Source organism: Phyllobates terribilis, unplaced genomic scaffold, assembly GCF_046119375.1.
Source record: "Phyllobates terribilis strain yellow unplaced genomic scaffold, ASM4611937v1 Scaffold_5__5_contigs__length_657084704, whole genome shotgun sequence".
Taxonomy (NCBI): domain Eukaryota; kingdom Metazoa; phylum Chordata; class Amphibia; order Anura; family Dendrobatidae; genus Phyllobates; species Phyllobates terribilis.
In genome coordinates this window covers 65,890,931-65,913,637 of record NW_027362765.1, presented here as the reverse complement: position 1 = coordinate 65,913,637, position 22,707 = coordinate 65,890,931, and the positions used below count along the sequence as shown (strand labels likewise).

Sequence of the window (22,707 nt, the reverse complement as noted above, 5' to 3'; positions counted from 1 at the left end):
ATGTAAGGTAATGCACTTGGGCAGAGGAAATAAAATGTATAATTATATGCTTAATCGTAAAACACTGGGCAAAACTGTAACTGAAAAAGACCTGGGTGTATTGGTGGACGACAAGCTCAAGTTTAGTGGCCAGTGTCAGGCTGCTGCTGCAAAGGCAAATAAAATAATGGGATGCATTAAAAGAGGCATAGATGCTCATGAGGAGAACATAACTTTACCTCTATACAAGTCATTAGTGCGACCACACTTAGAATACTGTGTACAGTTCTGGTCTCCGGTGTATAAGAAAGACATAGCTGAACCAGAGCGGGTGCAGAGAAGAGCGACCAAGGTTATTAGAGGACTGGGGGGTCTGCAATACCAAGACAGGTTATTACACTTGGGGTTATTTACTGTGGAAAAAAGAAGGCTTAGGGGTGATCTTATTACTATGTACAAGTATATGAGGGGACAGTACAAAGACATTTCTACTGATCTTTTTACTCTGAGGCCTGAGACGGGGACAAGGAGGCATCTTCTACGTCTGGAGGAAAGAAGGTTTAATCATAATCACAGACGGGGATTCTTTACTGTAAGAGCAGTGAGACTATGGAACTCTCTGCCGCATGATGTTGTAATGAGTGATTCACTGTTAAAATTTAAGAAGGGCATGGATGCCTTTCTTGAAAAGTATAATATTACAGGTTATAAATACTAGATTCCTTAATAGGGCGTTGATCCAGGGAACTAGTCTGATTGTCGTATGGAGTCGGGAAGGAATTTTTTTCCCCAATGTGGAGCTTAGTGTTTGCCACATGTTTTTTTTTTTGCCTTCCTCTGGATTAACAAGTTAGGCTATGGGTTGAACTAGATGGACTTAGTCTTCCTTCAACCTTAAAAACTATGTTACTATGCTACATGACAGAATTGTATTTCGCCTTGATCCAGTTTTTTACCTAAAGTAACCTATGAATTTCACATGTCTCAGGATATAATATTGCCTTCTTTCTGCCAAAATCCATCCAACAATAAAGAAAGAGTTCCATACTCTGGACATACAGAGGTCAATACTTCATTATCTCCAAAGATCAAGTCCTTGGAGAAAGGACCAGAATATGTTTATATAATATTATGGTCAAAACAAGGGAAAAAAAACAGCAAAAAATAAAATTGCGAATTGGATCAAAAAAGCGATTGTCGGAGCCTATGAAAACCAAAAAATGGTTCCTCCAGAAAAATTAAAGACACATGTCACCAGAGCAGTATCAGTTTCATGGGCTGAAATGGCAAACACGTCAGAAAAGCAGATCTGCAGAACTGCCACATGGTCCTCAGTTCATGCACTTCTGAAACATTATAGACTTGATTTAATGTCCAATGCGGATTTGGTCTTTGGGAGGAAAGTGCTCCAAGCCATTGTCCCCCCCTACGAGTGATTCTTTGGCATTTCTCCTAAGGTGCTGTCGTTGGGGGTGAGAGAAAATAGAATTAGACTTACCGGTAATTCGGTTTCTAATAACCCACCACGACAGCACCAAAGGAGGATGTCACCCCACCCTAATAGGACAGGAAACACAGAGGTTAAATAGCCCCTCCCTCATCCTCCCTCCAGTGTTTTTATAAAGGACCACACAAGTATGGATGCTTCAAATTATATTTATTCGAATTAAATGATTGGCTAACCAAGCCTGGGAGGCAATTACCAAGCTGTCGTGGAGGGTTATTAGAAACCGAATTACCGGTAAGTCTAATTCTATTTTCTCCAATAACCCCCCACGACAGCACCAAAGGAGGAGTACCAAAGACTCATCTTTAGGGAGGGACAATGGCCTGAAGCACTTTTCGCCCAAAGGCCAAGTCTTTAATGGACATTAAATTAAGTTTGTAATGCTTGGTGAAGGTATGGACAGAGGACCATGTAGCTGCTCTACATATCTTCTCGAGGGAAGCTCTACCCTTCTCTGCCCAGGAGACGGACATGGCTCTAGTAGCGTGTGCTTTCAGTTTCTCTGGTGGTGAGAGATTTTGGATCCGATATGATTCCACAATTGCTTTCTTGATCTAAGTGGCGATGGTAACCTTTGAGACCTTCTTCCCTCTGTTCTGACCAAATGGCTGGATAAAGAGGTTCTGATCCTTCCTCCAGGCCTCTGTCTTTTGGAGGTAGTGAAGAACAACCCGCCTTACGTCCAAAGTATGGTATTCTTCTTCCCGTTTATTTTTTGGGTCTTGACAGAAGGAAGGAAGAATTATCTCTTGAGCCCTTTGAAAGTCTGAGACTACCTTTGGCAAGAAAGATGGGTCCAGTTGTAGAATAATCCTATCATCCAGGATTCTCAGATATGGATCATTCACTGAGAAGGCTTGGATTTCTCCCACTCTCCTGGCAGTGGTAATCGCTACTAGAAATGTTGTTTTCCAGGCTAATTTATCCAGCTCTATAGAGGCCAAAGGTTCAAACAGTGGTAGTGTCAGACCTTTAAGGACGATATTAAGATCCCAGGAGGGAACGTGGTTAATTATTCTGGGACGCAGGCGAGTAGCTGCTGTCATGAACCTTTTTACCCATCGGTGTTCGGCTAGGCTATGGTCGAAATAAATACTCGCCGCGATCTGAACCTTGAGGGTGCTGGGTCTAAGGCCCTTCTCCAGCCCTTCTTGTAGACAATCCAAGATCTGGGTCATGTCAGGATGCCGAAGATCTGGTATATTTGGTTTATACCATGTTAGGAAGGTCTTCCATATCTTGCTGTATATGGAGTCTGTGATTTGTTTCCTACTTTTTTGTAGGGTATGAATTACTCGGTCTGAGAGTCCGTTGGCCTTCAGGATTGTGAACTCAGAAGCCAGGCCACTAGATGGAGGCTCTCCAGATCTGGATGGATTATTGGACCCTGATGGAGAAGGTTCTTGATTGCTGGCAGAACGAGGGGTCCCTCTATGCTTAAACTGTCTAGTGCACAGAACCAGCTCCTTTTGGACCAAAGTGGGGCTATCAAAATTATCTTGACCTCCTCGGTCCTTACTTTCTGTAAGGTCTTGGCTAGCAATGGAATTGGGGGAAAGGCGTAAGCCAGATGGAAACGCCACGGGTGAGCGAATGCGTCTATCCCCAGGCATAAGTCGTCTGGATCTAGGGAGAAGTATTTTTCTGCCTTGGTGTTCTGGCGTCTTGCAAAGAGGTCCACCTCCGGACGACCCCATTGTCTGGTCAGCATGTGGAAAATGTCTGAGTCCAGCTCCCATTCCCCCGGATGGATATTCCTTCTGCTCAGAAACTCGGCCTGGATGTTGTCTGAGCCTTTTATGTGCAGACCTGATAAGGAACGAAGATGTCCTTCTGCCCAGAAGAATATTCTTGCCGAGATACTTTTTAGAATCTCGTACCTTGTACTCCCTTGATGAGACAGGTGAGCTACGGTAGTCATGTTGTCTGAATAGATTTTTACGTGTTTGCCCGTAACGGCAAAGAAGGACCTACCGACAATCTGCAAGGACTTTGAAGCATTGGGGAAGAAAGTAAAAGAACTGGATGCGCAGGTAGTTTTTTCTTCTATCCTTCCAGTAGACGGGCATGGCGTCAGGAGATGGAACAGGATCCTTGATGTGAACAACTGGCTGAGACGATGGTGCAGACAACAAGGATTTGGATTCCTGGACCACGGTGTGAATTACCTCTATGACGGACTCCTTGCCATAGACGGACTACACCTCAACAAACCCGGGAAACACACATTCGCCAGGAGACTCGCAATACTCATCAGGAGGGCGTTAAACTAGAAGAAGAGGGGATGGGAAGAAAAATGTCGGACACGAACATGCAACCAGAGAACATACTAATGAAAGATATGAAGTGCGACAAAGAAGGTCCAAGACAAGATACTTGGAAGGGAGGTAAGAAAATTTCTAATACAATCCACAGGGAGAAGATTGGAACAAAACAAAATCGTGTAAACTGCGTGCTAGCAAATGCCAGGAGCCTGACAAACAAGATGGATGAACTGGAAGCAGAAATATCTACAGGTAACTATGACATAGTGGGAATAACCGAGACATGGTTAGATGAAAGCTATGACTGGGCAGTTAACTTACAGGGTTACAGTCTGTTTAGAAGGGATCGAAGAAGTCGGAAAGGGGGTGGAGTCTGTCTATATGTAAAGACGTGTCTAAAGCCTACAATACGGGAGGATGTATGGGAGGGAAATGAGGAGGTCGAGTCCTTATGGGTGGAGATACATGGGGCAAAAAACAATAATAAAATTATCATAGGAGTCTGTTATAAACCACCAAATATAGCAGAAGCCACGGAAAGTCTATTAAGACAAATAGACGAAGTAGCAAAAAATAACGAGGTGATTATTATGGGGGACTTCAACTACCCCGATATAGACTAGGAAACCAAAAGCTGTAGATCTCAGAAAGGAAACAGGTTTCTGTCAATTAATATTAACTAACAGGCCAGACAGAATAACTGAGGTGCAGGTCGGGGGGCACCTGGGAAATAGTGACCACAACATTATAGAATTCCACATGTGCTTCAGTAGGGTGCCCAGCAAGGGAGTCACAAAAACACTGAACTTCAGGAGGGCAAAGTTTGATCAGCTAAGAGATGCCCTTCACCTTATACACTGGGATAGTATCTTCAGTAATAGCAGCACGGATAGAAAATGGGAAATTTTCAAAACAGTCCTACATAGTCACTGTAGAAGGTACATGCCTTATGGGAATAAAAGGGCTAGGAATAGGGGGAAGCCAATGTGGCTAAATAAGGAAGTCAAGAGGGCAATGAAAAACAAAAAAAGGGCTTTCGGTAAACTTAAACAAGAAGGCAGCGAGGAAGCGCTAATATCTTATAGGGAAAAAAACAAAATCTGTAAGAAACAAATAAGAATAGCAAAAGAGGAGACAGAGAGACTAATTGCCAAGGAAAGTAAAACGAATCCCAAACTGTTCTTTAACTATATAAACAGTAAAAGGATTAAAACTGATGGCGTTGGCCCATTGAAAAATAACCTGGGTAAAATCATAGAGGACGATGAGGGTAAAGCAAACCTACTCAATAGCTTCTTCTCCACTGTTTTCACAAAAGAAAACAATTTAATCGGAGGAAATGCAGAGTGATAAAGTAAACCCTCCGCTAAATATCACCCACCTAACCCAGGAGGAAGTTCAGAAACGCCTAAATAATATCAAAATAGACAAGTCACCAGGCCCAGATGACATACACCCCCGGGTACTAAAAGAATTAAGTAATGTGATAGACAGACCGCTGTATCTTATATTCAAGCACTCTTTATGGACAGGGACTGTCCCACTAGACTGGCGCCAAGCAAATGTGGTACCAATATTCAAAAAGGGGTCTAAAAGTGACCCTGGGAACTATAGACCAGTCAGCTTAACGTCTGTTGTGGGTAAATTGTTTGAAGGATTTCTTAGAGATGCTATTGTAGAATATCTTAATGATAACTGTCTAACTCCATATCAACATAGATTCATGAGGGATCGCTCCTGCCAAACAAACCTGATGGCCTTCTACGAGGAGGTGAGCTCACAGCTGGACCGGGGAGAGTCAGTGGATGTTGTATACCTTGACTTCTCCAAAGCGTTTGATTCCGTGCCACACAAAAGGTTGGTATATAAAATGAGAATGCTTGGTCTGGGGGATAATGTGTGCAAGTGGGTAAATAGCTGGCTGAGTGACAGAAAGCAGAGGGTGGTTATCAATGGAGTAAGCTCAGGGTGTGTCAGGGTTACTAGCGGGGTGCCTCAAGGGTCTGTCTTGGGCCCTATATTATTTAATATATTTATTAATGATCTAGTGGAAGGGTTGCATAGTAAAATAGCAATATTTGCAGATGATACTAAACTTTGTAAAGTAGTTAATACAGATGAGGATAGGGCACAGCTACAGGAGGATTTAGATAAATTGGGGAGTTGGGCCAAAAAATGGCAAATGGGGTTCAATGCTGATAAATGTAAGGTCATGCACATGGGAAAGAAAAACAGCAGTCACCCATACTTATTAAATGGGAAACCGTTGGGGGAATCTGACATGGAGAAGGACCTGGGCGTCTTGGTTAATAGCAAATTAAATTGGAGTGCCCAGTGTCAGGCAGCAGCTGCGAAGGCAAATAGAGTCATGGCATGCATCAGAAGAGGAATAGGGGCATATGATGAGAACATTGTTCTTCCTCTGTATAAAGCGCTGGTAAGGCCGCACTTAGAATATTGTGCACAGTTCTGGGCTCCGGTGCTCAGGAAAGACATATTGGAGCTAGAGAGGGTACAAAGGAGGGCGACTAAGGTAATAAAGGGAATGGAGGGACTAGAATACCCAGAGAGGTTGTCAAAATTAGGCCTATTTACGTTGGAAAAGAGAAGGCTTAGGGGAGACCTCATAAACATGTATAAATACATCAGGGGGCAGTACAGAGATCTCTCCCATGACCTGTTTATACCAAGGATGGTGACAAAGACGAGGGGGCACACTATGCGTCTGGAGGAAAGGAAGTTCCTGCACCAGCATAGAAGGGGATTCTTTACGGTCTGAGCTGTGAGACTCTGGAACTCTCTGGGAGAGGAAGTGGTGATGTCCAACTCACTTAATGAGTTCAAGAGAGGCCTGGACGCCTTTCTTGAGAACAATAAAATTACATCTTATGCTTAATTAATTAATCCAGGGATTTAATCTGACTGCCAGATTGGTGTCGGGAAGTGAATTTTTCCTCAATGATGTAAATTGGCCTATACCGCATGGGTTTTTTTTTGCCTTCCCCTGGATCAACGCTGCGGAATAGCTGCAGTGCACAAGAAATAGGCTGAACTGGATGGACGCTAGTCTTTTTTCGGCCTTATAAACTATGTAACTATGTAATGATTGGAGCCGACATTTTGAGTGCCTCCTCCACTGCCTTTAACTCGCGGAAGTTGGAGGATCTCCTGCTGGTCTCTTCTGTCCAGACCCCTTGGAAAGGGGTTTGAGCCACGACGGCTCCCCATCCCATCTTGCTGGCGTCTACAGTGACTGTTATCAGAGGGAACTGAGACCATGGAACCCCTGTTTCTAGGTTTTTTGGGCTGAGCCACCATGATAGGGATGTCTTCACATAATGAGGGATCATGATCTTTATATTTAGGGAGTCTGGGGATCCGTCCCACTGTGCAAGAATATGGGTTTGCAACACCCTGGTGTGAGCCTGAGCCCAGGCTACGAATTGAATGCAGGCTGTCATGGAGCCGAGGGTTGACATGGCAGACCTTAGGGACACTCTGTTCAGGGCCTTCAGATTCGATATCTTGGATCTCAAAAGTATCTGTTTGTCTTTCGGTAGGAAGGAGGTTTGTCTGGCGGAGTCTAGTAGAACATCCAGAAATGTTTTTTCTGTGGCAAGGACCAGGTCTGACTTTTGATGATTTATCAACCACCCTAGGGTGGTCAGGATTTGGGTTGTTCTCTGCAGATCTTCCTGGAGTGATTCCACCGAGGGACCTACTAGTAAGAAGTCGTCGAGGTAGGGAATGATGCAGATTTTTTCTTTTCTGATTGAAGCCACTACCTCTGACATAATTTTGGTGAATATCCCGAACGGCAATAAGTTGAATTGAAAATGCAACGTTTGATCCTCTTGAACCACCGCAAACCTTAGAAATTTCCGGTATGTTGGATGTATAGGGACGTGATAGTATGCGTCCTGTAAGTCGACGGTTGCCATCACATATCCTTGTCCTATCAAGGGAACTGCTGATCTGATGGACTCCATTTTGAATCTTCGGTAGATGATGTATTGGTTTAAGGGTTTCAGATTTATTATTATTCTGTAGGTGCCGTTTGGTTTCTTTATCATAAACAGGCGTGAATAGTGGCCTGTGTGTCTTTCTGTTTTTGGGACCGGTGAAATAGCCCCCAAGGATAGTAGGTCTTTTAGGCCGGACATCAGTGCGGTTCTTAATCTCGGGGAAGTTAGACGAGTTATCCTTACTTTTCTTGGAGGATATGAGGAGAATTCGATCTTTACCCCTTCTTGAATTACCTTCAAGATCCATTGATTGAAGCAGATCTTTTGCCATTGGGGAAGGTATTTCATGATTCGTCCCCCCACTGCTCTGGCGTCACCGCTTCTGTTGTCGCTGTCCTTTTGGGAAAAAAATATTCCTATCCTTCCCCCCTTTGGGGTAGCTCCACCGACCGGACTTGCCTTTCCCCCTGTACTGGGGATTCTGTTCCCGAGGGGGGCGAAAGGGGGTCTTCTTGTAGTGTCTGGGTTCAGGCAGGGATTTCTTTTTATCAGCCGCCTTCTCCAGGAGGTCGGCAAGGGCCTGGCCAAACATATTCTCCCCTGAAGGGAATGGAACAAAGTTTTATTTTAGAAGCCACGTCACCGCTCCACGATTTCAGCCATAGTGCTCGCCTTGTGGAGTTCGATAGGACTGCTGCCCTGGCGGTTACCCTCACAGATTCCGCTGAAGCATCCGCCAGGAAGTCAGTGGCTTTCTGCAGTAAAGGTAGGGAAGCTTGTATCTCCTCTCTAGATGTGCCCATAGCTAGGTGCTCTTCAAGCTGGTTGAGCCATCTTGACATGGACCGTGCAACACACGTGGAGACTACGTTTGTGTTCAGAAGGACTGCTGATGTTTCCCAGGATTTTCTGAGAAGGCTGTCCATCTTGCGGTCCAGAGGATCCTTTAGTTGCGATGACTCTTCGAATGGCAATACTGTCTTTTTAGCGACTCTTGCCACCTGAATATTGACCTTAGGTATCTTGGTCCAACATTTTGAGGTTTCTTCATCTACGGGAAACCTGTCTTTCAATTCTGCTGGTGTATTCAGTCGTCTTTCAGGATTTTCCCATTCGTCCAGGATTAGATCCTGAATGTTTTTATGTATTGGGAACACCATCTTTTTCTTTGATCGGAGACCACCGAACATCTCTTCCTGGACTGATCTAGTGGGCTTCTCTTCTTCCACTTCCATCGTTCTTCTTACTGCTGAGAGGAGGTCTTCCATAAATTCCATTGAAAAATAATATTTCTTATCTTCCAGACCTTCCTCTGCTGGACTAAGTTCACCTTCCTCTATAGGGTCTTCTGGAAGGAACATCTCGTCCTGGGAGTCCGAGCTTTCTTTTTCTTCCAGGGAAAGATCCTAGTTACTTACCGGTAACGGGATTTTACAGAGCCCATGACAGCACCACCTGAGAGAGGGTATCCGCCCACCAAGGACAGGAACCTACTGAATAAAAAGGCGGTACCTCTCCTCCGCATCAGTTTTGTTTCAGAGCATGAGAGGGCCTCCGAAGACAGGTTAATACATAACCACCACCTCAACATATGTACTAAACACCTTAAAAAAAGTGCACACCACAGTGATAAAGGGGAGGGAATTAATAGGGTGCTGTCATGGGCTCTGTAAAATCCCGTTACCGGTAAGTAACTAGGATCTTTTCCCCTTCTCCCATGACAGCACCACCTGAGAGATTTATAGAGATCAAATACCAGAGGGAGGGATCACCGCTTGCAACACCCTTCTACCAAAGGACAGATCAGTAGAAGAGGAAAGGTCAAGACGGTAATGTTTGTAAAATGTAGCAGGGGATGACCAAGTTGCCGCCTTACATATAATGTCGATGGGCACATCCGCCTTCTCAGCCCAAGAAGCAGCTACCGCTCTGGTGGAATGGGCCTTCAGGTTCTCAGGAACCGGCAGATTGCTAGAAGAGTAGGCTAAGGTAATAGTATCCCTGACCCATCTAGCTATGGTCCCCCTTGTAACCTTAAGTCCTTTCCTAGCCCCCTGAAAGGATATAAATAAAGCGTCACTCTTTCTCCAGGCTTTTGTCACTTCCAAATACTGGACTAACACCCTCCTAACATCTAAGGTGTGAAGCTTATATTCCTCAGAATCCCTAGGATTAGGATAGAAGGAAGGGAGAGTGATTACTTGCGTCCTATGGAACTTGGAGGCTACCTTTGGAAGATAGGCCGGGTCTGGTCTTAAGATTACTCTAGCCATACATACTTGAGTGAATGGATGGTTAACGGATAGTGCGTGTAAGTCACTGACTCTACGAGCTGATGTCAGGGCCACCAATAGTGCAGTCTTTAAAGTTAAGATTTTTTCTGAAACCTTCTCTAAGGGCTCGAAGGGAGGTTTGGTTAATGCTTCCAGAACTAAATTAAGGTCCCAAGGAGGCATTCTTGGAACAGGAATAGGTCTGGATCTATGACAGGCTTTAATAAATCTAATGATCCATCTATTTGCTGCCAAGTCATAATTATACAGTGCCCCCAGAGCCGATACCTGTACCTTAAGAGTACTGGTGGCTAGTCCCATGTTTAACCCCTTCTGGAGGAATTCTAGTATGGCCTCAATAGGAACCCTCCCTTTGGCAGACTGACCCGAGGTAGACAAGAACTTAGCCCAGGTTCTACCATAGATTCTAGTTGTTATCGGCTTTCTACTTGCTAGAAGGGTAGTAACAAGATCCGGAGAAAACCCCCTTTGCGTCAATAGCGACCTCTCAAAATCCAAGCCGTCAAATGCAGGCCCGCTCTTTGGGGATGACAGACTGGGCCCTGCCTGAGGAGATCCGGGATGTCCGGAAGAACCCATGGATCTGCTTGGGACATTCTCTTCATCCAAGTGAACCATGGTCTCTTGGGCCAGAACGGGGCGATCAATATAACCCTCGCCTGTTCCTCTCGGATCTTCCTCAGGATAGTAGGGATCAGTACTAAAGGGGGAAAGGCATAAGCTAGAGTGAAATCCCACTGAATCTGCAGCGCGTCCACCGCAAACGCCCCCTCTTTTGGATTCAGGGAGCAAAAGGTTTCGGTCTTCCGATTGTGTCTGTTTGCAAACAGATCTATCTGGGGCTGTCCCCACCGATCCACAATCTGCTGAAAAACGGCTGGATTCAACTCCCACTCTCCTTGTTTCAAGATGTGACGACTCAAGAAATCGGCCTTTATGTTCTCTTCCCCTTTTATATGCAGTGCCGAGAGCGTAACCAGCCGACTCTCGGCAAACCTGAAGATCTGATCCGCTATTAACATCAGAGGGAGAGACCTGGTACCCCCCTGATGATTGATGTAGGCGACTGTTGATCTGTTGTCTGACATTATCCTGACGTGAGGACCCTGAAGAACAGAACTGAATTCTTTTAGCGCGTTTCTGGCTGCCAACAGCTCTTTCATGTTGGAAGAGAGGCTTGTCTCGCTGTCCGACCAGAGGCCTTGTACAGAACGATCCCTTAGGTGAGCTCCCCAACCTTCCGCACTTGCGTCTGTTGTAATTGTATCCGACACCTGGAAGGTCCAAGGAACCCCCAAAGATAGGTTGACCGGAGATGTCCACCAGTCCAGGGAGTTGATCACAACATCTGGAAGAGATATTTTCCCATTCAGGCGACCTTTGAGCCGCCTGTCCGCTGCCAGAATCTCCTGTTGAAGACATCTGGAATGGTGCTGGGCCCACTGAACCGCCGGAATGCAAGACGTCATTGTACCCAACAGAGACATTGCACTCCTCAGGGTGATGGTCGGATTGCTGACAACCTGAGATGTTAGGGATCTGATCTTCAGTTTCTTTTCCTCTGGCAGAAGACAGGTTTGGTTTTCCGAGTCCAGAATGAGACCCAGGAAAGACTGAACCCTCTTTGGTTCCAGCCTTGACTTCTCCAGATTTAACAGCCAACCTAGGCGTCTTAGACTGGCCATGACGTCCGCCAGGGCTAGAGCACAGAGTTGACTTGATCTGCCCACTACTAAGAAGTCGTCCAGATAAGGGATGACTAAAATATCTCTTTCCCTCAAGTACGCTGTGACCTCCAGAATGATTTTTGTGAAGACTCTCGGCGCCATGGAAATGCCAAACGGAAGAGCTGCGAACTGAAAATGCCTTACGTGCCTGCCGAATTGTACAGCTACTCTTAGAAACTGTTGATGATCTGGCAAAATCGGGACGTGGTAGTAGGCGTCCTTCAGATCGAGGACGCACATAAAACAGTCCGGAAATAACATCTTTATGGCCGATTTTATTGTTTCCATCTTGAAAGGCCTGTAGATTAAATGGTCGTTCAGTCTCTTTAAGTTCGCAATGGTCCTGAAGGAGCCGTCCGGCTTCTTTATTAGGAAGAGGGTCGAATAGAATCCTCTTCCTTGCTCGGGTGCAGGTGTTTCCACCAGAACTCCTTTCATGAGCAGAGAGAGAACTTCCTGCTGTAAGGCTATCTGTTCCGCTAAACCTCTGGGGGCTGATATTTTGATAGTGTTCTTGGGCCTGCTCTTGAACTCTAGTGTGAGCCCCCTCCTGATAATCCCCAAGATCCAAGAATTGGATGAAATTTCCTTCCAGGCAGGCAGGAAGTGGGACAATCTTCCTCCCACCTGGGGGGAACCGTCACTTAGGGGCTTTTTTATTCTCGGAGGAGGGACCCCCAAACATGAAGCCTCTGCTATACGGCTTTCGGTCTTTCCAGCTACCTTGGTCTCTGGGAGCTTTACTGCGGCTGTATTTTCTCTTCCGAAAGGAACTGTTAAATCGGGAACCAGACACCGTGGGAAATCCATGTTTTTTGTCTGCGGCTTTATCTAGGATGTCATCTAGACCTTTGCCGAACAAGAAGTCCCCCTTCACAAGGGATTGAGCAGTTTAGACTTTGACTGCACATCTCCTGGCCAGCTCTTGAGCCATAGCGCCCTACGGGCTGCATTAGAGAGGTTTGCAGACCGGGCAGCCAGCCTAACTGAATCTGCCGATGCATCTGCCAGGAATGCAGCCGCTCCCTGCACAAGAGGAAGGTCTGATAGAATTTTCTCCCTGGACACATTCCCCCTGATCTGGTCTTCCAATTGTTGAAGCCAGATCATCATAGATCTAGCAGTGCAGGTCGCTGCTACTGCCGGTTTAAGGGCCCCTGCTGACGACTCCCAGGTTTGCTTAAGGAAGGACTCCGCTTTTTTATCCAGCGGGTCTTTTAAGGCTCCTAAATCCTCAAAGGGCAGAGTGGATTTTTTTGAAGATTTTGAAATGGCCACGTCAATCTTAGGGGTTTTGTCCCATTTAGCCGCATCCTCATCCTCAAAGGGGTACCTCCGCTTGGAGGATGACGGCAGCTGACCCTTCCTCTCCGGTTTCTTCCATTCCCTTTCTATCAGAGATTTAATCCTGTCATTGACCGGGAATGAGCGTCTCCTTCTTTGGTCTAAGCCCCCGAACATAACATCCTGGACTGTTCTGGGCACTTTGGTATCGGTAATACCCATAGTCCCTCTGACGGCTTTAACTAGTCTCTCAGTATTATCAACCGAAAAACAAGGTCTGCCCCCCCCATCATCATCCGAAGACTCCGATGACGATGAGGAGTGATTAGAGGAGGAAGGCAGTTCTCTCGTAAAACGGGACTCCACTGATTCCTCTGATTCTGAAGAAACTAGTTTTCGCTTCTTTTTGAGTGAGGTTAAGCCTCTTAAAGACTCTCTGACCTCTGTCTGGATTAGATCCTTTAATTCTAAAGAAAACCTGGGGGACTCCTCTGCAATGGTTTTCTGAATACAGTCTGAGCATAGGTTTTTGGCATAGGAGGTGGGAAGACCGATTTTGCATAAAGCACACTCCCTGTTTTTATTTTTAGCACTACACTTCTTCGCCTCCTGCCCCAAGAAAAAGGAGAAGAAGGAGGAAAAGAGAGAGAGAGAGAGAGAGAGAGAAAAGAGCACATTATTCAAGGTGAGACTTTCACGAAGATCACTCACCACACTGCCGTTCAGACTAGGGTACCGGAGGCGGTGGTTGCCGTTCACATGAGGGCTCCCATCTGGCGGAGGTGGACTGACGAAGTCTTTTCTGACCAGTCTTGCCGGAACTCGTACGCCCCTCACTGCTGTGACTTTGTCGATGGGAAGATTCCCGTTCCATTTGTTTGAGCTGCTTGCGCTGCTTTGATGGCTGTGGCTGCTGCTGTACTTCCTGTGGCGGTGACAGCTGCTGCCCAGGTGACTGCGGTTCCTCATTCATCATGGCGGGGATGCAGACACCGCCATCTGATTGCTCCCCATCCTTAAAAGCAGTAGGGCTCCACCTCCTTTAGGCTCCTCCCCTTCCGGCAGCGTGCTCATCTCTCTTTTTTCTTTTTTTTTTTAAAATTTTAGCCAGCTGGCGCGCTACCCGCAGTTACACCTGCCTCTGCGCGTGCGCAGCCCAGCGGCACCCGGCGCGGTTGCAGCGGGATGACAGCTTCCCACCCGCGCATGCGCAGACCCGGTTTCCGGCGCACTCCGTGATAGGGCGCGTCAGCACCCCGCGCGTGCGCAGCCCGGACTTCCGGCGCGCTCCGTCACAGGGTGCGACGCGACCCCCACGTGCGCAGCCCGGAAGACCTGCCGGCCGGCGCGCTCAGTTCATCTTTGCGAGGCGCAGGCCCCGGCGCACGCGGGGAGGCATCCAAAAGAAAACAGCACCTCCTCCCCACACGCAGACCCGGGCAGCAGCCAGACGGGCTGGGAACAGGGACCATCTGCTGCTTCCACGGCCTCCAGGCCGCACCGTCCATAATCCAGGTACGTGAGGTACCACCTGGTGAGGCTCCCATCAGGGACAGGAACCAAAACTGATGCGGAGGAGAGGTACCGCCTTTTTATTCAGTAGGTTCCTGTCCTTGGTGGGCGGATACCCAGGTGGTGCTGTCATGGGAGAAGGGGAAAATTTTCCTCTTTTTTGCCTTTGGAGGCGAATCAGAAGTGGATCGGGAAAAGGAGGCCAATGAAGACTGAACCTCCTGATGGACTATCCCTTTGATCTCGTCTATGAGAGACGGATGTTCTTCTCTCAAAATCTTCTCTGTGTATTTTTGGCATAAATATTTTTTGCTTGAAGAAGATAGTTTTTTTGAACATATAGCACATTTTCGGCTAGATTTATTTCCTGGTGCAGGATCCTTGTCCCCCTACAAAAGAGGGAGAAGGGTAATTAATGTATCAATTCTAACCTGCACCTAGGAAAGGACCCCCAGTGCCAGACTTACTGGGACTGGAATTGCGCTGGGCTCCGCAGACATGGAGAAGATAGATTCCTGACCATCCAATGTAACAATACAAAAAGGATTAGGTCCTACCTTAGATGTCTTCAGTCCAGGGCTCTTATATAGGCGACTGGACTCAGCGCTCTCCCTCTTCCCCTGGGGAGAGGGGTGGTAAGGCTCCTCCCCCTTGGTCCAATTGGTGAAGCAGGAACACCTGCGATCACCTGCCGGGTTATTTATTATTTGCTTTTTTTTTTTTTTTTTTTTCCTTTTTTTCTTCCTCTCTCTCTCTTGGGAGCCCAAACGGACCGGAAGTGACTTAAGGGACCCTTTTCCGGCGTCCCAAGTCACTTTCCGGCCGTTTCCAAGTTACTGCGTTCCAGGGTGGAACGCACACCGGAAGTGTCGTTATCGGCGGTCCGCGTCACTTCCGGGATCCAGCGCGCCTCTCCGCTATGGAGACCGCCGGAGGCCGCCTTGAGATGGGGGAGGAGCGGGGTTGGAGAGCTCGAGGAGGCCTCCAGCCCGACACCCACCGGACCTTACCTGCAGGCGCGAACTCGGTGGGGACAGGGGTCCCGAGTCCCAGAGGAGACGGGAGCAGCATAAGGGGAGGAGGAGAAAAAAACTGCCCGGTCCCAGCTGCCTGGCTTAAAGGTATACTGGGTGTCTGCCGCCGGCACAGAGCACCCTGGATGACCTCTTCATCCCAATAGGGAACACTGGAGGGAGGATGAGGGAGGGGCTATTTAACCTCTTTGTGTTTCCTGTCCCTATTAGGGTGGGGTGACATCCTCCTTTGGTGCTGTCGTGGGGGGTTATTGGAGAAAATAGAATTAGTCTTACTGGCAATTCAGTTTCTAGGAACCCTCCACAACAGCACGGGTATTCCCACCCTATTGTTTATTCTGTTATTATTTCTTGTAAATAAAATTTGAAGCAGTCCTACCGGTGTGGTCCTTTGTAACAACACTGGAGAGAAGTATGGGGGCTATTTAATCTCTATTTAACCTTGTGTGTTTCCTGTCCCTATTAGGGTATGGGGAGTATCGTCCTTAGGTGCTGTTGTGGTGGGTTCTAAGAAACTGAATTACCGGTAAGAGTACTTCTATTTTTTCTATCAAATAGTTTTTATTCTGTAAAAGCGGCAGAATATATATAAAAAAATAAAAAAAAATAAAAATTCTTCACCTGCTGTTGATTTGTTCATTCTGCCTCCCAAAGATCGCAGTAAGGCTCGGCGCACATTTATCCTGTGCTCTACACCGGGGTTTCAGTGTTAATCTCTGAAATACGTGATTCAGACGGAACCCCCGGCTGATGATTCCCTATGAGGCATATGGAGGCAATGTGGATGCTGTCTGATCTGTGATACAGCGGTGTTTGTCTTTTTAGACATACATAAAAGCACAGTTCGCTACAGTTTTGTGCACTTCTTAAAAGAAGGACACAGCTGAAAATAGGTCAGACGGAGTAATTACAAATACAAATGTAATTACATTTACAAGTGTAAATTATTGATCACCCATACTGTATCCAGGAGTAGTGCATCCCTCCGTGTCAATGTGTAAAATTGCAGCCCTGACACGTGTTTCGCTAGATGCTGCTTCCGGGGGCATGTCATGCATAATTTACATTTGGGGACCTTTTAGCACTTTTGAGAGGGATAAAGGGACAGATTCTTCTACCCTTGTGATATCACTTGTCATAATACTGGGACCCAATTTTGCTACTTTGCACAAGTACCCTTAACTGTACCAGATGCACTTTATTTTCCCTCTGTTGCCTTCGGGTTATTCTTTTCCCCTACCTTGCCTCTCTGCTCAGTCCTTTGTTTATCCCGTTATTGTCTCCAAGATTTGTATAAGCTCTACACAATGTAACCGATTAATAAACGGAATTGAATTTTGAGCACTAGCATGGACATTCTTGCTGTTCTTATTTGGGCCATATGTACTCATTATTTTTTGGTTTAAATTTATACAATGTGATTTTCTTGATTTTTTGGGGGATATTCTATCTCTCAATGTTAAAATTAACCTACTCCTAAAATTATAGACTGTTCATGTCTTTGTCAGTGGGCAAACTTACAAAAACAGCAAGGGATCAAAATAATTATTTCCTTCACTGTATGTACCAAATGTCCAGCTGGGGGTCTTTATGTAGGGGAGACAGGGTAAAAACTTAGGACAAGGATGAATCATCATCGCCACACAATAAATGAAGAAGAATAGATAAACCTGTGGCCAAGCATTTTTGTTCCCCTGATCAGAGCATCAAAGACATGAAATTACTAGTATTAAAAGGTAACTTCAAATCTCATAGAGAAAGAAGAGACTCGGAATATAAACTCATGGTGACCTTTGACATCTTCAGAGCAGGAATGAATGTGTCGCATGGATTTATGTCATTCTACATCAACTAAGGAATGTGCTCATCAGACCTGTGGGGTCATCACAATCCTGGATCAAGTCACAGGACAATAAAACTTTCACACTCCTTATCTAATAACTTCTGAAATATTTAAAGCCAGAACTGTTTATCTCTCCTATAGTAATAGCTCTGCTATCCGTCACCTGTCTCATCTATTGCATTATTTCTGTGTACTATTGTGTATAAATATGTGACTCTTCAGATTTTGTGTTATACTAGTCTAATTAAGAGACCTGAGTAGTCTCTTAATTAGACTTGTTACCATCTTTTCAGTTAGCCATTAAAAGGTATCAACCACTGAGGACTCTCAAATCTAAATATTTTTCTAACATTTTCACCAAATTTCTGTTTTTTTTCACAAATAAACACCAGGAATATTGAAGAAATTTTACCACTATCATAAAGTGCAATATGTCATGAAAAAACATTCTCAGAATCCGTGGGATCCGTTGAAGCATTCCAGAGTTATTACCTCAAAGGGACACTGATCTGAATTGGAAAATTTGGCCTGGTCATGAAGGTGAAAACAGGCTCGGGAGAGAAGGGGTTAAAATGAACCTGACACATGCTGCTCAATTTGTGGACAGCGTTGCTGTACAATATCGGTAAGGTATGTTTTACTTTGAAACGCAGCGGCACATAGACAGAGGCTGCACATGTAGCCAGAGGATTATCAGTCACTGTCAGCGGGCAGAGAGATGCCGCCAGGGACCGGCCTGTACGACTAGTCACCGGTGCCTCTCAGTCCCCGTCGGCTATTAAATGTATCTGTTTCTCTATGAAATATCATAGCATTTCAGAGCAAAACATTCATGGCTGAAATCGTATAGCTAGTGTCTGATACATACTGCCCAATCCGTGGGCAGCATGTATCAGGTGTCAAGTTCCCTTTAAGCACTAGGAAGCCAATTTATCAAAGTGTTTGCTGCGGTTTTCTGGCATAAAAGAATTTGAGAAGATGCAAAATTTTTACAAAGTGTGAAGCTGTGTAAAAAAAATTGCAATTATTGGCATTTTCAGAAAAGTCCCAGCAGCTCCTCCAATGTGGGTAAAGCATGGACTGGGCTTGGTGGTGCCCACCACATTAATCAACAGTTATGTCACTCCAGTAGCGTAACTTACGCCGGCCAGACATGTTTCTCCAGTCTGTCCCTGACTTGAGTACCATTTCTGGTGAATTCATTAAGTGATGTGCATCTTATCCCATCTCACACCTTGATTCAGACTGGGGTGCACAGAGCCTGTCTTAATGAATCAGCCCCTAAATTTTTAACAGTAAAATCCACATGAAAAGTCCCATGTGAACATACTCTGAAATACATCAACACCTATAATTATTCTACACGCCAGTGACTAATACCTGTGACTTCTCTGCATTAAGTGGTCACTACTCACCTGTGCGGTTATCTGTAGGAATCTCCTCTTTACACCGCTCATCACCCCTCACATATGTCTCTGTAGTATTAATATGGGGCAGATATCTACCCTGAAAAAAAAAATTGTAAAAGTCAAACAGATGAAGTCGTCCCAGAGATGCTTTATAGGATTAGGATCTGAGAGTAGACGGCTGGGTAGGGGAGAGTTACAGAGGGTCAGCCCTGCAGCTGGGTAGGGGAGAGTTACAGAGGATCAGCCCTGCAGCTGGGTAGGGGAGAGTTACAGAGGATCAGCCCTGCAGCTGGGTAGGGGAGAGTTACAGAGGGTCAATCCTGCAGCTGGGCAGGAGAGAGTTACAGAGGGTCAGCCCTGCAGCTGGGCAGGGGAGAGTTACAGAGGGTCAGTCCTGCAGGGGAGAGTTACAGAAGGTCAGCCCTGCAGCTGGGCAGGGGAGAATTACAGAGGGTCAGCCCTGCAGCTGGGCAGGGGAGAATTACAGAGGGTCAGCCCTGCAGCTGGGCAGGGGAGAGTTACAGAGGGTCAGCCCTGCAGCTGGGCAGGGGAGAGTTACAGAGGGTCAGCCCTGCAGCTGGGCAGGGGAGAGTTACAGAGGGTTAACCCTGCAGCTGGGCAGGGGAGAGTAGCAGAGGGTCAGCCCTGCAGCTGGGCAGGGGAGAGTAGCAGAGGGTCAGCCCTGCAGCTGGGCAGGGGAGAGTAGCAGAGGATCAGCCCTGCAGCTGGGCAGGGGAGAGTAGCAGAGGATCAGCCCTGCAGCTGGGCAGGGGAGAGTTGCAGAGGGTCAGCCCTGCAGCTGGGCAGTGGAGAGTTACAGGGGGTCAGCCCTGCAGCTGGGCAGTGGAGAGTTACAGGGGGTCAGCCCTGCAGCTGGGCAGGGGAGAGTTACAGAGGGTCAGTCCTGATGCTGGGCAGGGGAGAGTTACAGAGGGTCAGTCCTGCAGCTGGGCAGGGGAGAGTTACAGAGGGTCAGCCCTGCAGCTGGGCAGGGGAGAGTTGCAGAGGGTCAGCCCTGCAGCTGGGCAGTGGAGAGTTACAGGGGGTCAGCCCTGCAGCTGGGCAGGGGAGAGTTACAGAGGGTCAGCCCTGCAGCTGGACAGGAGAGAGTTACAGAGGGTCAGCCCTGCAGCTGGGCAGGGGAGAGTTACAGAGGGTCAGTCCTGCAGCTGGACAGGGGAGAGTTACAGAGGGTCAGCCCTGCAGCTGGGCAGGGGAGAGTTACAGACGGTCAGCCCTACAGCTGGGCAGGGAAGAGTTACAGAGGGTCAGCCCTGCAGCTGGGCAGGGGAGAGTTACAGAGGGTCAGCCCTACAGCTGGGCAGGGAAGAGTTACAGAGGGTCAGCCCTGCAGCTGGGCAGGGGAGAGTTACAGAGGGTCAGCCCTGCAGCTGGACAGGAGAGAGTTACAGAGGGTCAGCCCTGCAGCTGGGCAGGGGAGAGTTACAGAGGGTCAGCCCTGCAGCTGGGCAGGGGAGAGTTACAGAGGGTCAGCCCTACAGCTGGGCAGGGAAGAGTTACAGAGGGTCAGCCCTGCAGCTGGGCAGGGGAGAGTTACAGAGGGTCAGCCCTACAGCTGGGCAGGGAAGAGTTACAGAGGGTCAGCCCTACAGCTGGGCAGGGAAGAGTTACAGAGGGTCAGCCCTTCAGCTGGGCACACACACCTGTTATATAATTGAGTGAAATTCAGTTTGAGTAAAATTCAGGTGGTCAGCCTGACTGAGCGGTACTCGGCCACTCAGGAATTTATACAGGATTCTGCCCCCTTGCGGCTGTCACGCCAGACCCTGCCAACCCAGGAACCGGAAAAGGGGGTCGCGTCCCTCTGCTGAGGACAGTCAGCACCGTACCCTTGCTGAAGGGGTACCCCTGAGTCAGAGTGGCATGAGACCGGTTACCTCCCAAACGGTCACTTGAACGAACAGTACCGCTACCATTAGGTGCTGGCGGTGTCAGGGGCCGGGACATGTGGTTGCTAACGGCCCCCTGACTACAGAGCCCACGGACTGCGGGTATAACCACTCGGTCTCACTGTACACCCAGACCGTCTGCACTGCGAGTGCCGACCCCCTGGACAGTGAACCCCAACTGTACCAGGTACTGGTTAATGGGTACCCAAAGGAGGCCCTCTTAGACTCGGGGAGCCTAGTGACTTTGGTACATGAGTCGCTGGTGGCAGGAGACAACCCCAGTGGACGGACAGTCGGGGTTGTGTGTATCCATGGGGACCTCCGAGAATACCCAATCACGGAGGTAGTTTGGTCCACGCCATGTGGGGACATGAAACATGTGGTGGGGGTGGTAAAAACTCTTCCCTATGGGACTGTGTTGGGAAGAGACTTGCCCCTGTTCTGGACTCTGGAAAAACAAAAACCACTCTCCCCCAGTAAAATTTATTATGGTCACTGTACCCGAAGAAGCCGAGTCAGGGGTACCTGCCGTAGGGGGTGTCCAACCTACGGACAGAGTGTGACCCCGATAGGTCTCCCCTAGAGGTGCTGGCAGGAGAGGTCGAGGAGACCCCGTTGATCCCCGAGCTGGAAGTGTCCCAGGGCACGTTTGGGACAGCTCAGCTACAGGATCCCATCCTGACTTGGGCGCGGCAAAGGGTGTTAGAGGTAAATGGTGTAGCTCAACAATCCGGTGCAGATACTGTGTTTCCACACATGGTGGTCAACGGTGAGTTGCTCTATAGCAGGGGTCTCAAACACGCGGCCCCTGAGGCTGCTTTATGCGGCCCGCAGGCACAGACCCCTTGACGATCCCGACCTGGTCCAGGAGGAGCCGCCGACAGCAGCGCTGCATTGCCACACAGAGACTGTTTCCCTGCACTGCATTTCCAATGCCAGCCGCTGGCCAATCAGAGGCCAGCAGCTGATATCTGCGTGTCGGCGCAGCGAGTATGACGTCATTGCCATATGCAGATGTCAGCTGCTGGCCTCTGATTGGCCAGCGGCTGGCATTGGAAATGCAGTGCTGGGAGACAGTCTCTGTGTGGCAATGCAGCGCTGCTGTCGGCGGCTCCTCCTGGACCAGGTCGGGATCGTCAAGCGGTCGGACTCTGTGGTGCCTGCGGGCCACATCTGCAGGAAGGCCGCCGAGGGAACGGAGGACAGGTGAGAATCATCTTTTTTTTTTTCTATTTTATGTGTGTGAAGAACAACACCGGGGGCACATAGCCACAAGAGGGGACCTGGATGGGGCACATAGCCACAGGATGGGGACCTGGATGGGGCACATAGCCACAAGAGGGGACCCATTATGGGGCACATAGCCACAAGATGGGGACCTGGATGGGGCACATAGTCACAAGATGGGGACCTGGATGGGGCACATAGCCACAAGATGGGGACCTGGATGGGGCACATAGCCACAAGATGGGGACCTGGATGGGGCACATAGCCACAAGATGGGGACCTGGATGGGGCACATAGCCACAGGATGGGGACCTGGATGGGGCACATAGCCACAGGATGGGGACCTGGATGGGGCACATAGCCACAGGATGGGGACCTGGATGGGGCACATAGCCACAGGATGGGGACCTGGATGGGGCACATAGCCACAGGATGGGGACCTGGATGGGGCACATAGCCACAGGATGGGGACCTGGATGGGGCACATAGCCACAGGATGGGGACCTGAATGGGGCACAGAGCCACAAGATGGGGACCTGGATGGGGCACAGAGCCACAAGATGGGGACCTGGATGGGGCACAGAGCCACAAGATGGGGACCTGGATGGGGCACAGAGCCACAAGATGGGGACCTGGATGGGGCACAGAGCCACAAGATGGGGACCTGGATGGGGCACAGAGCCACAAGATGGGGACCTGGATGGGGCACAGAGCCACAAGATGGGGACCTGGATGGGGCACAGAGCCACAAG

The 22,707-nt window shown here is 48.1% G+C and overlaps 1 protein-coding gene across 6 annotated transcripts in view; it reads right to left on the bottom strand.

Annotated features, from left to right (window-relative positions):
- The window catches only part of LOC141270740 (oocyte zinc finger protein XlCOF8.4-like), a 64,469-nt gene that overhangs the window by 26,562 nt on the left and 15,200 nt on the right, over positions 1-22,707 (bottom strand). For 5 of the 6 annotated variants that reach the window (XM_073680836.1, XM_073680837.1, XM_073680839.1 and 2 more), the window contains one exon: positions 18,825-18,915. The exons of the other annotated variant lie outside the window; for it this stretch is intronic. In XM_073680836.1, coding sequence (XP_073536937.1) covers positions 18,825-18,915 — 91 coding nt within the window. The remainder of the gene's footprint in view (positions 1-18,824; positions 18,916-22,707) is intronic. 6 annotated transcript variants of the gene reach the window in all.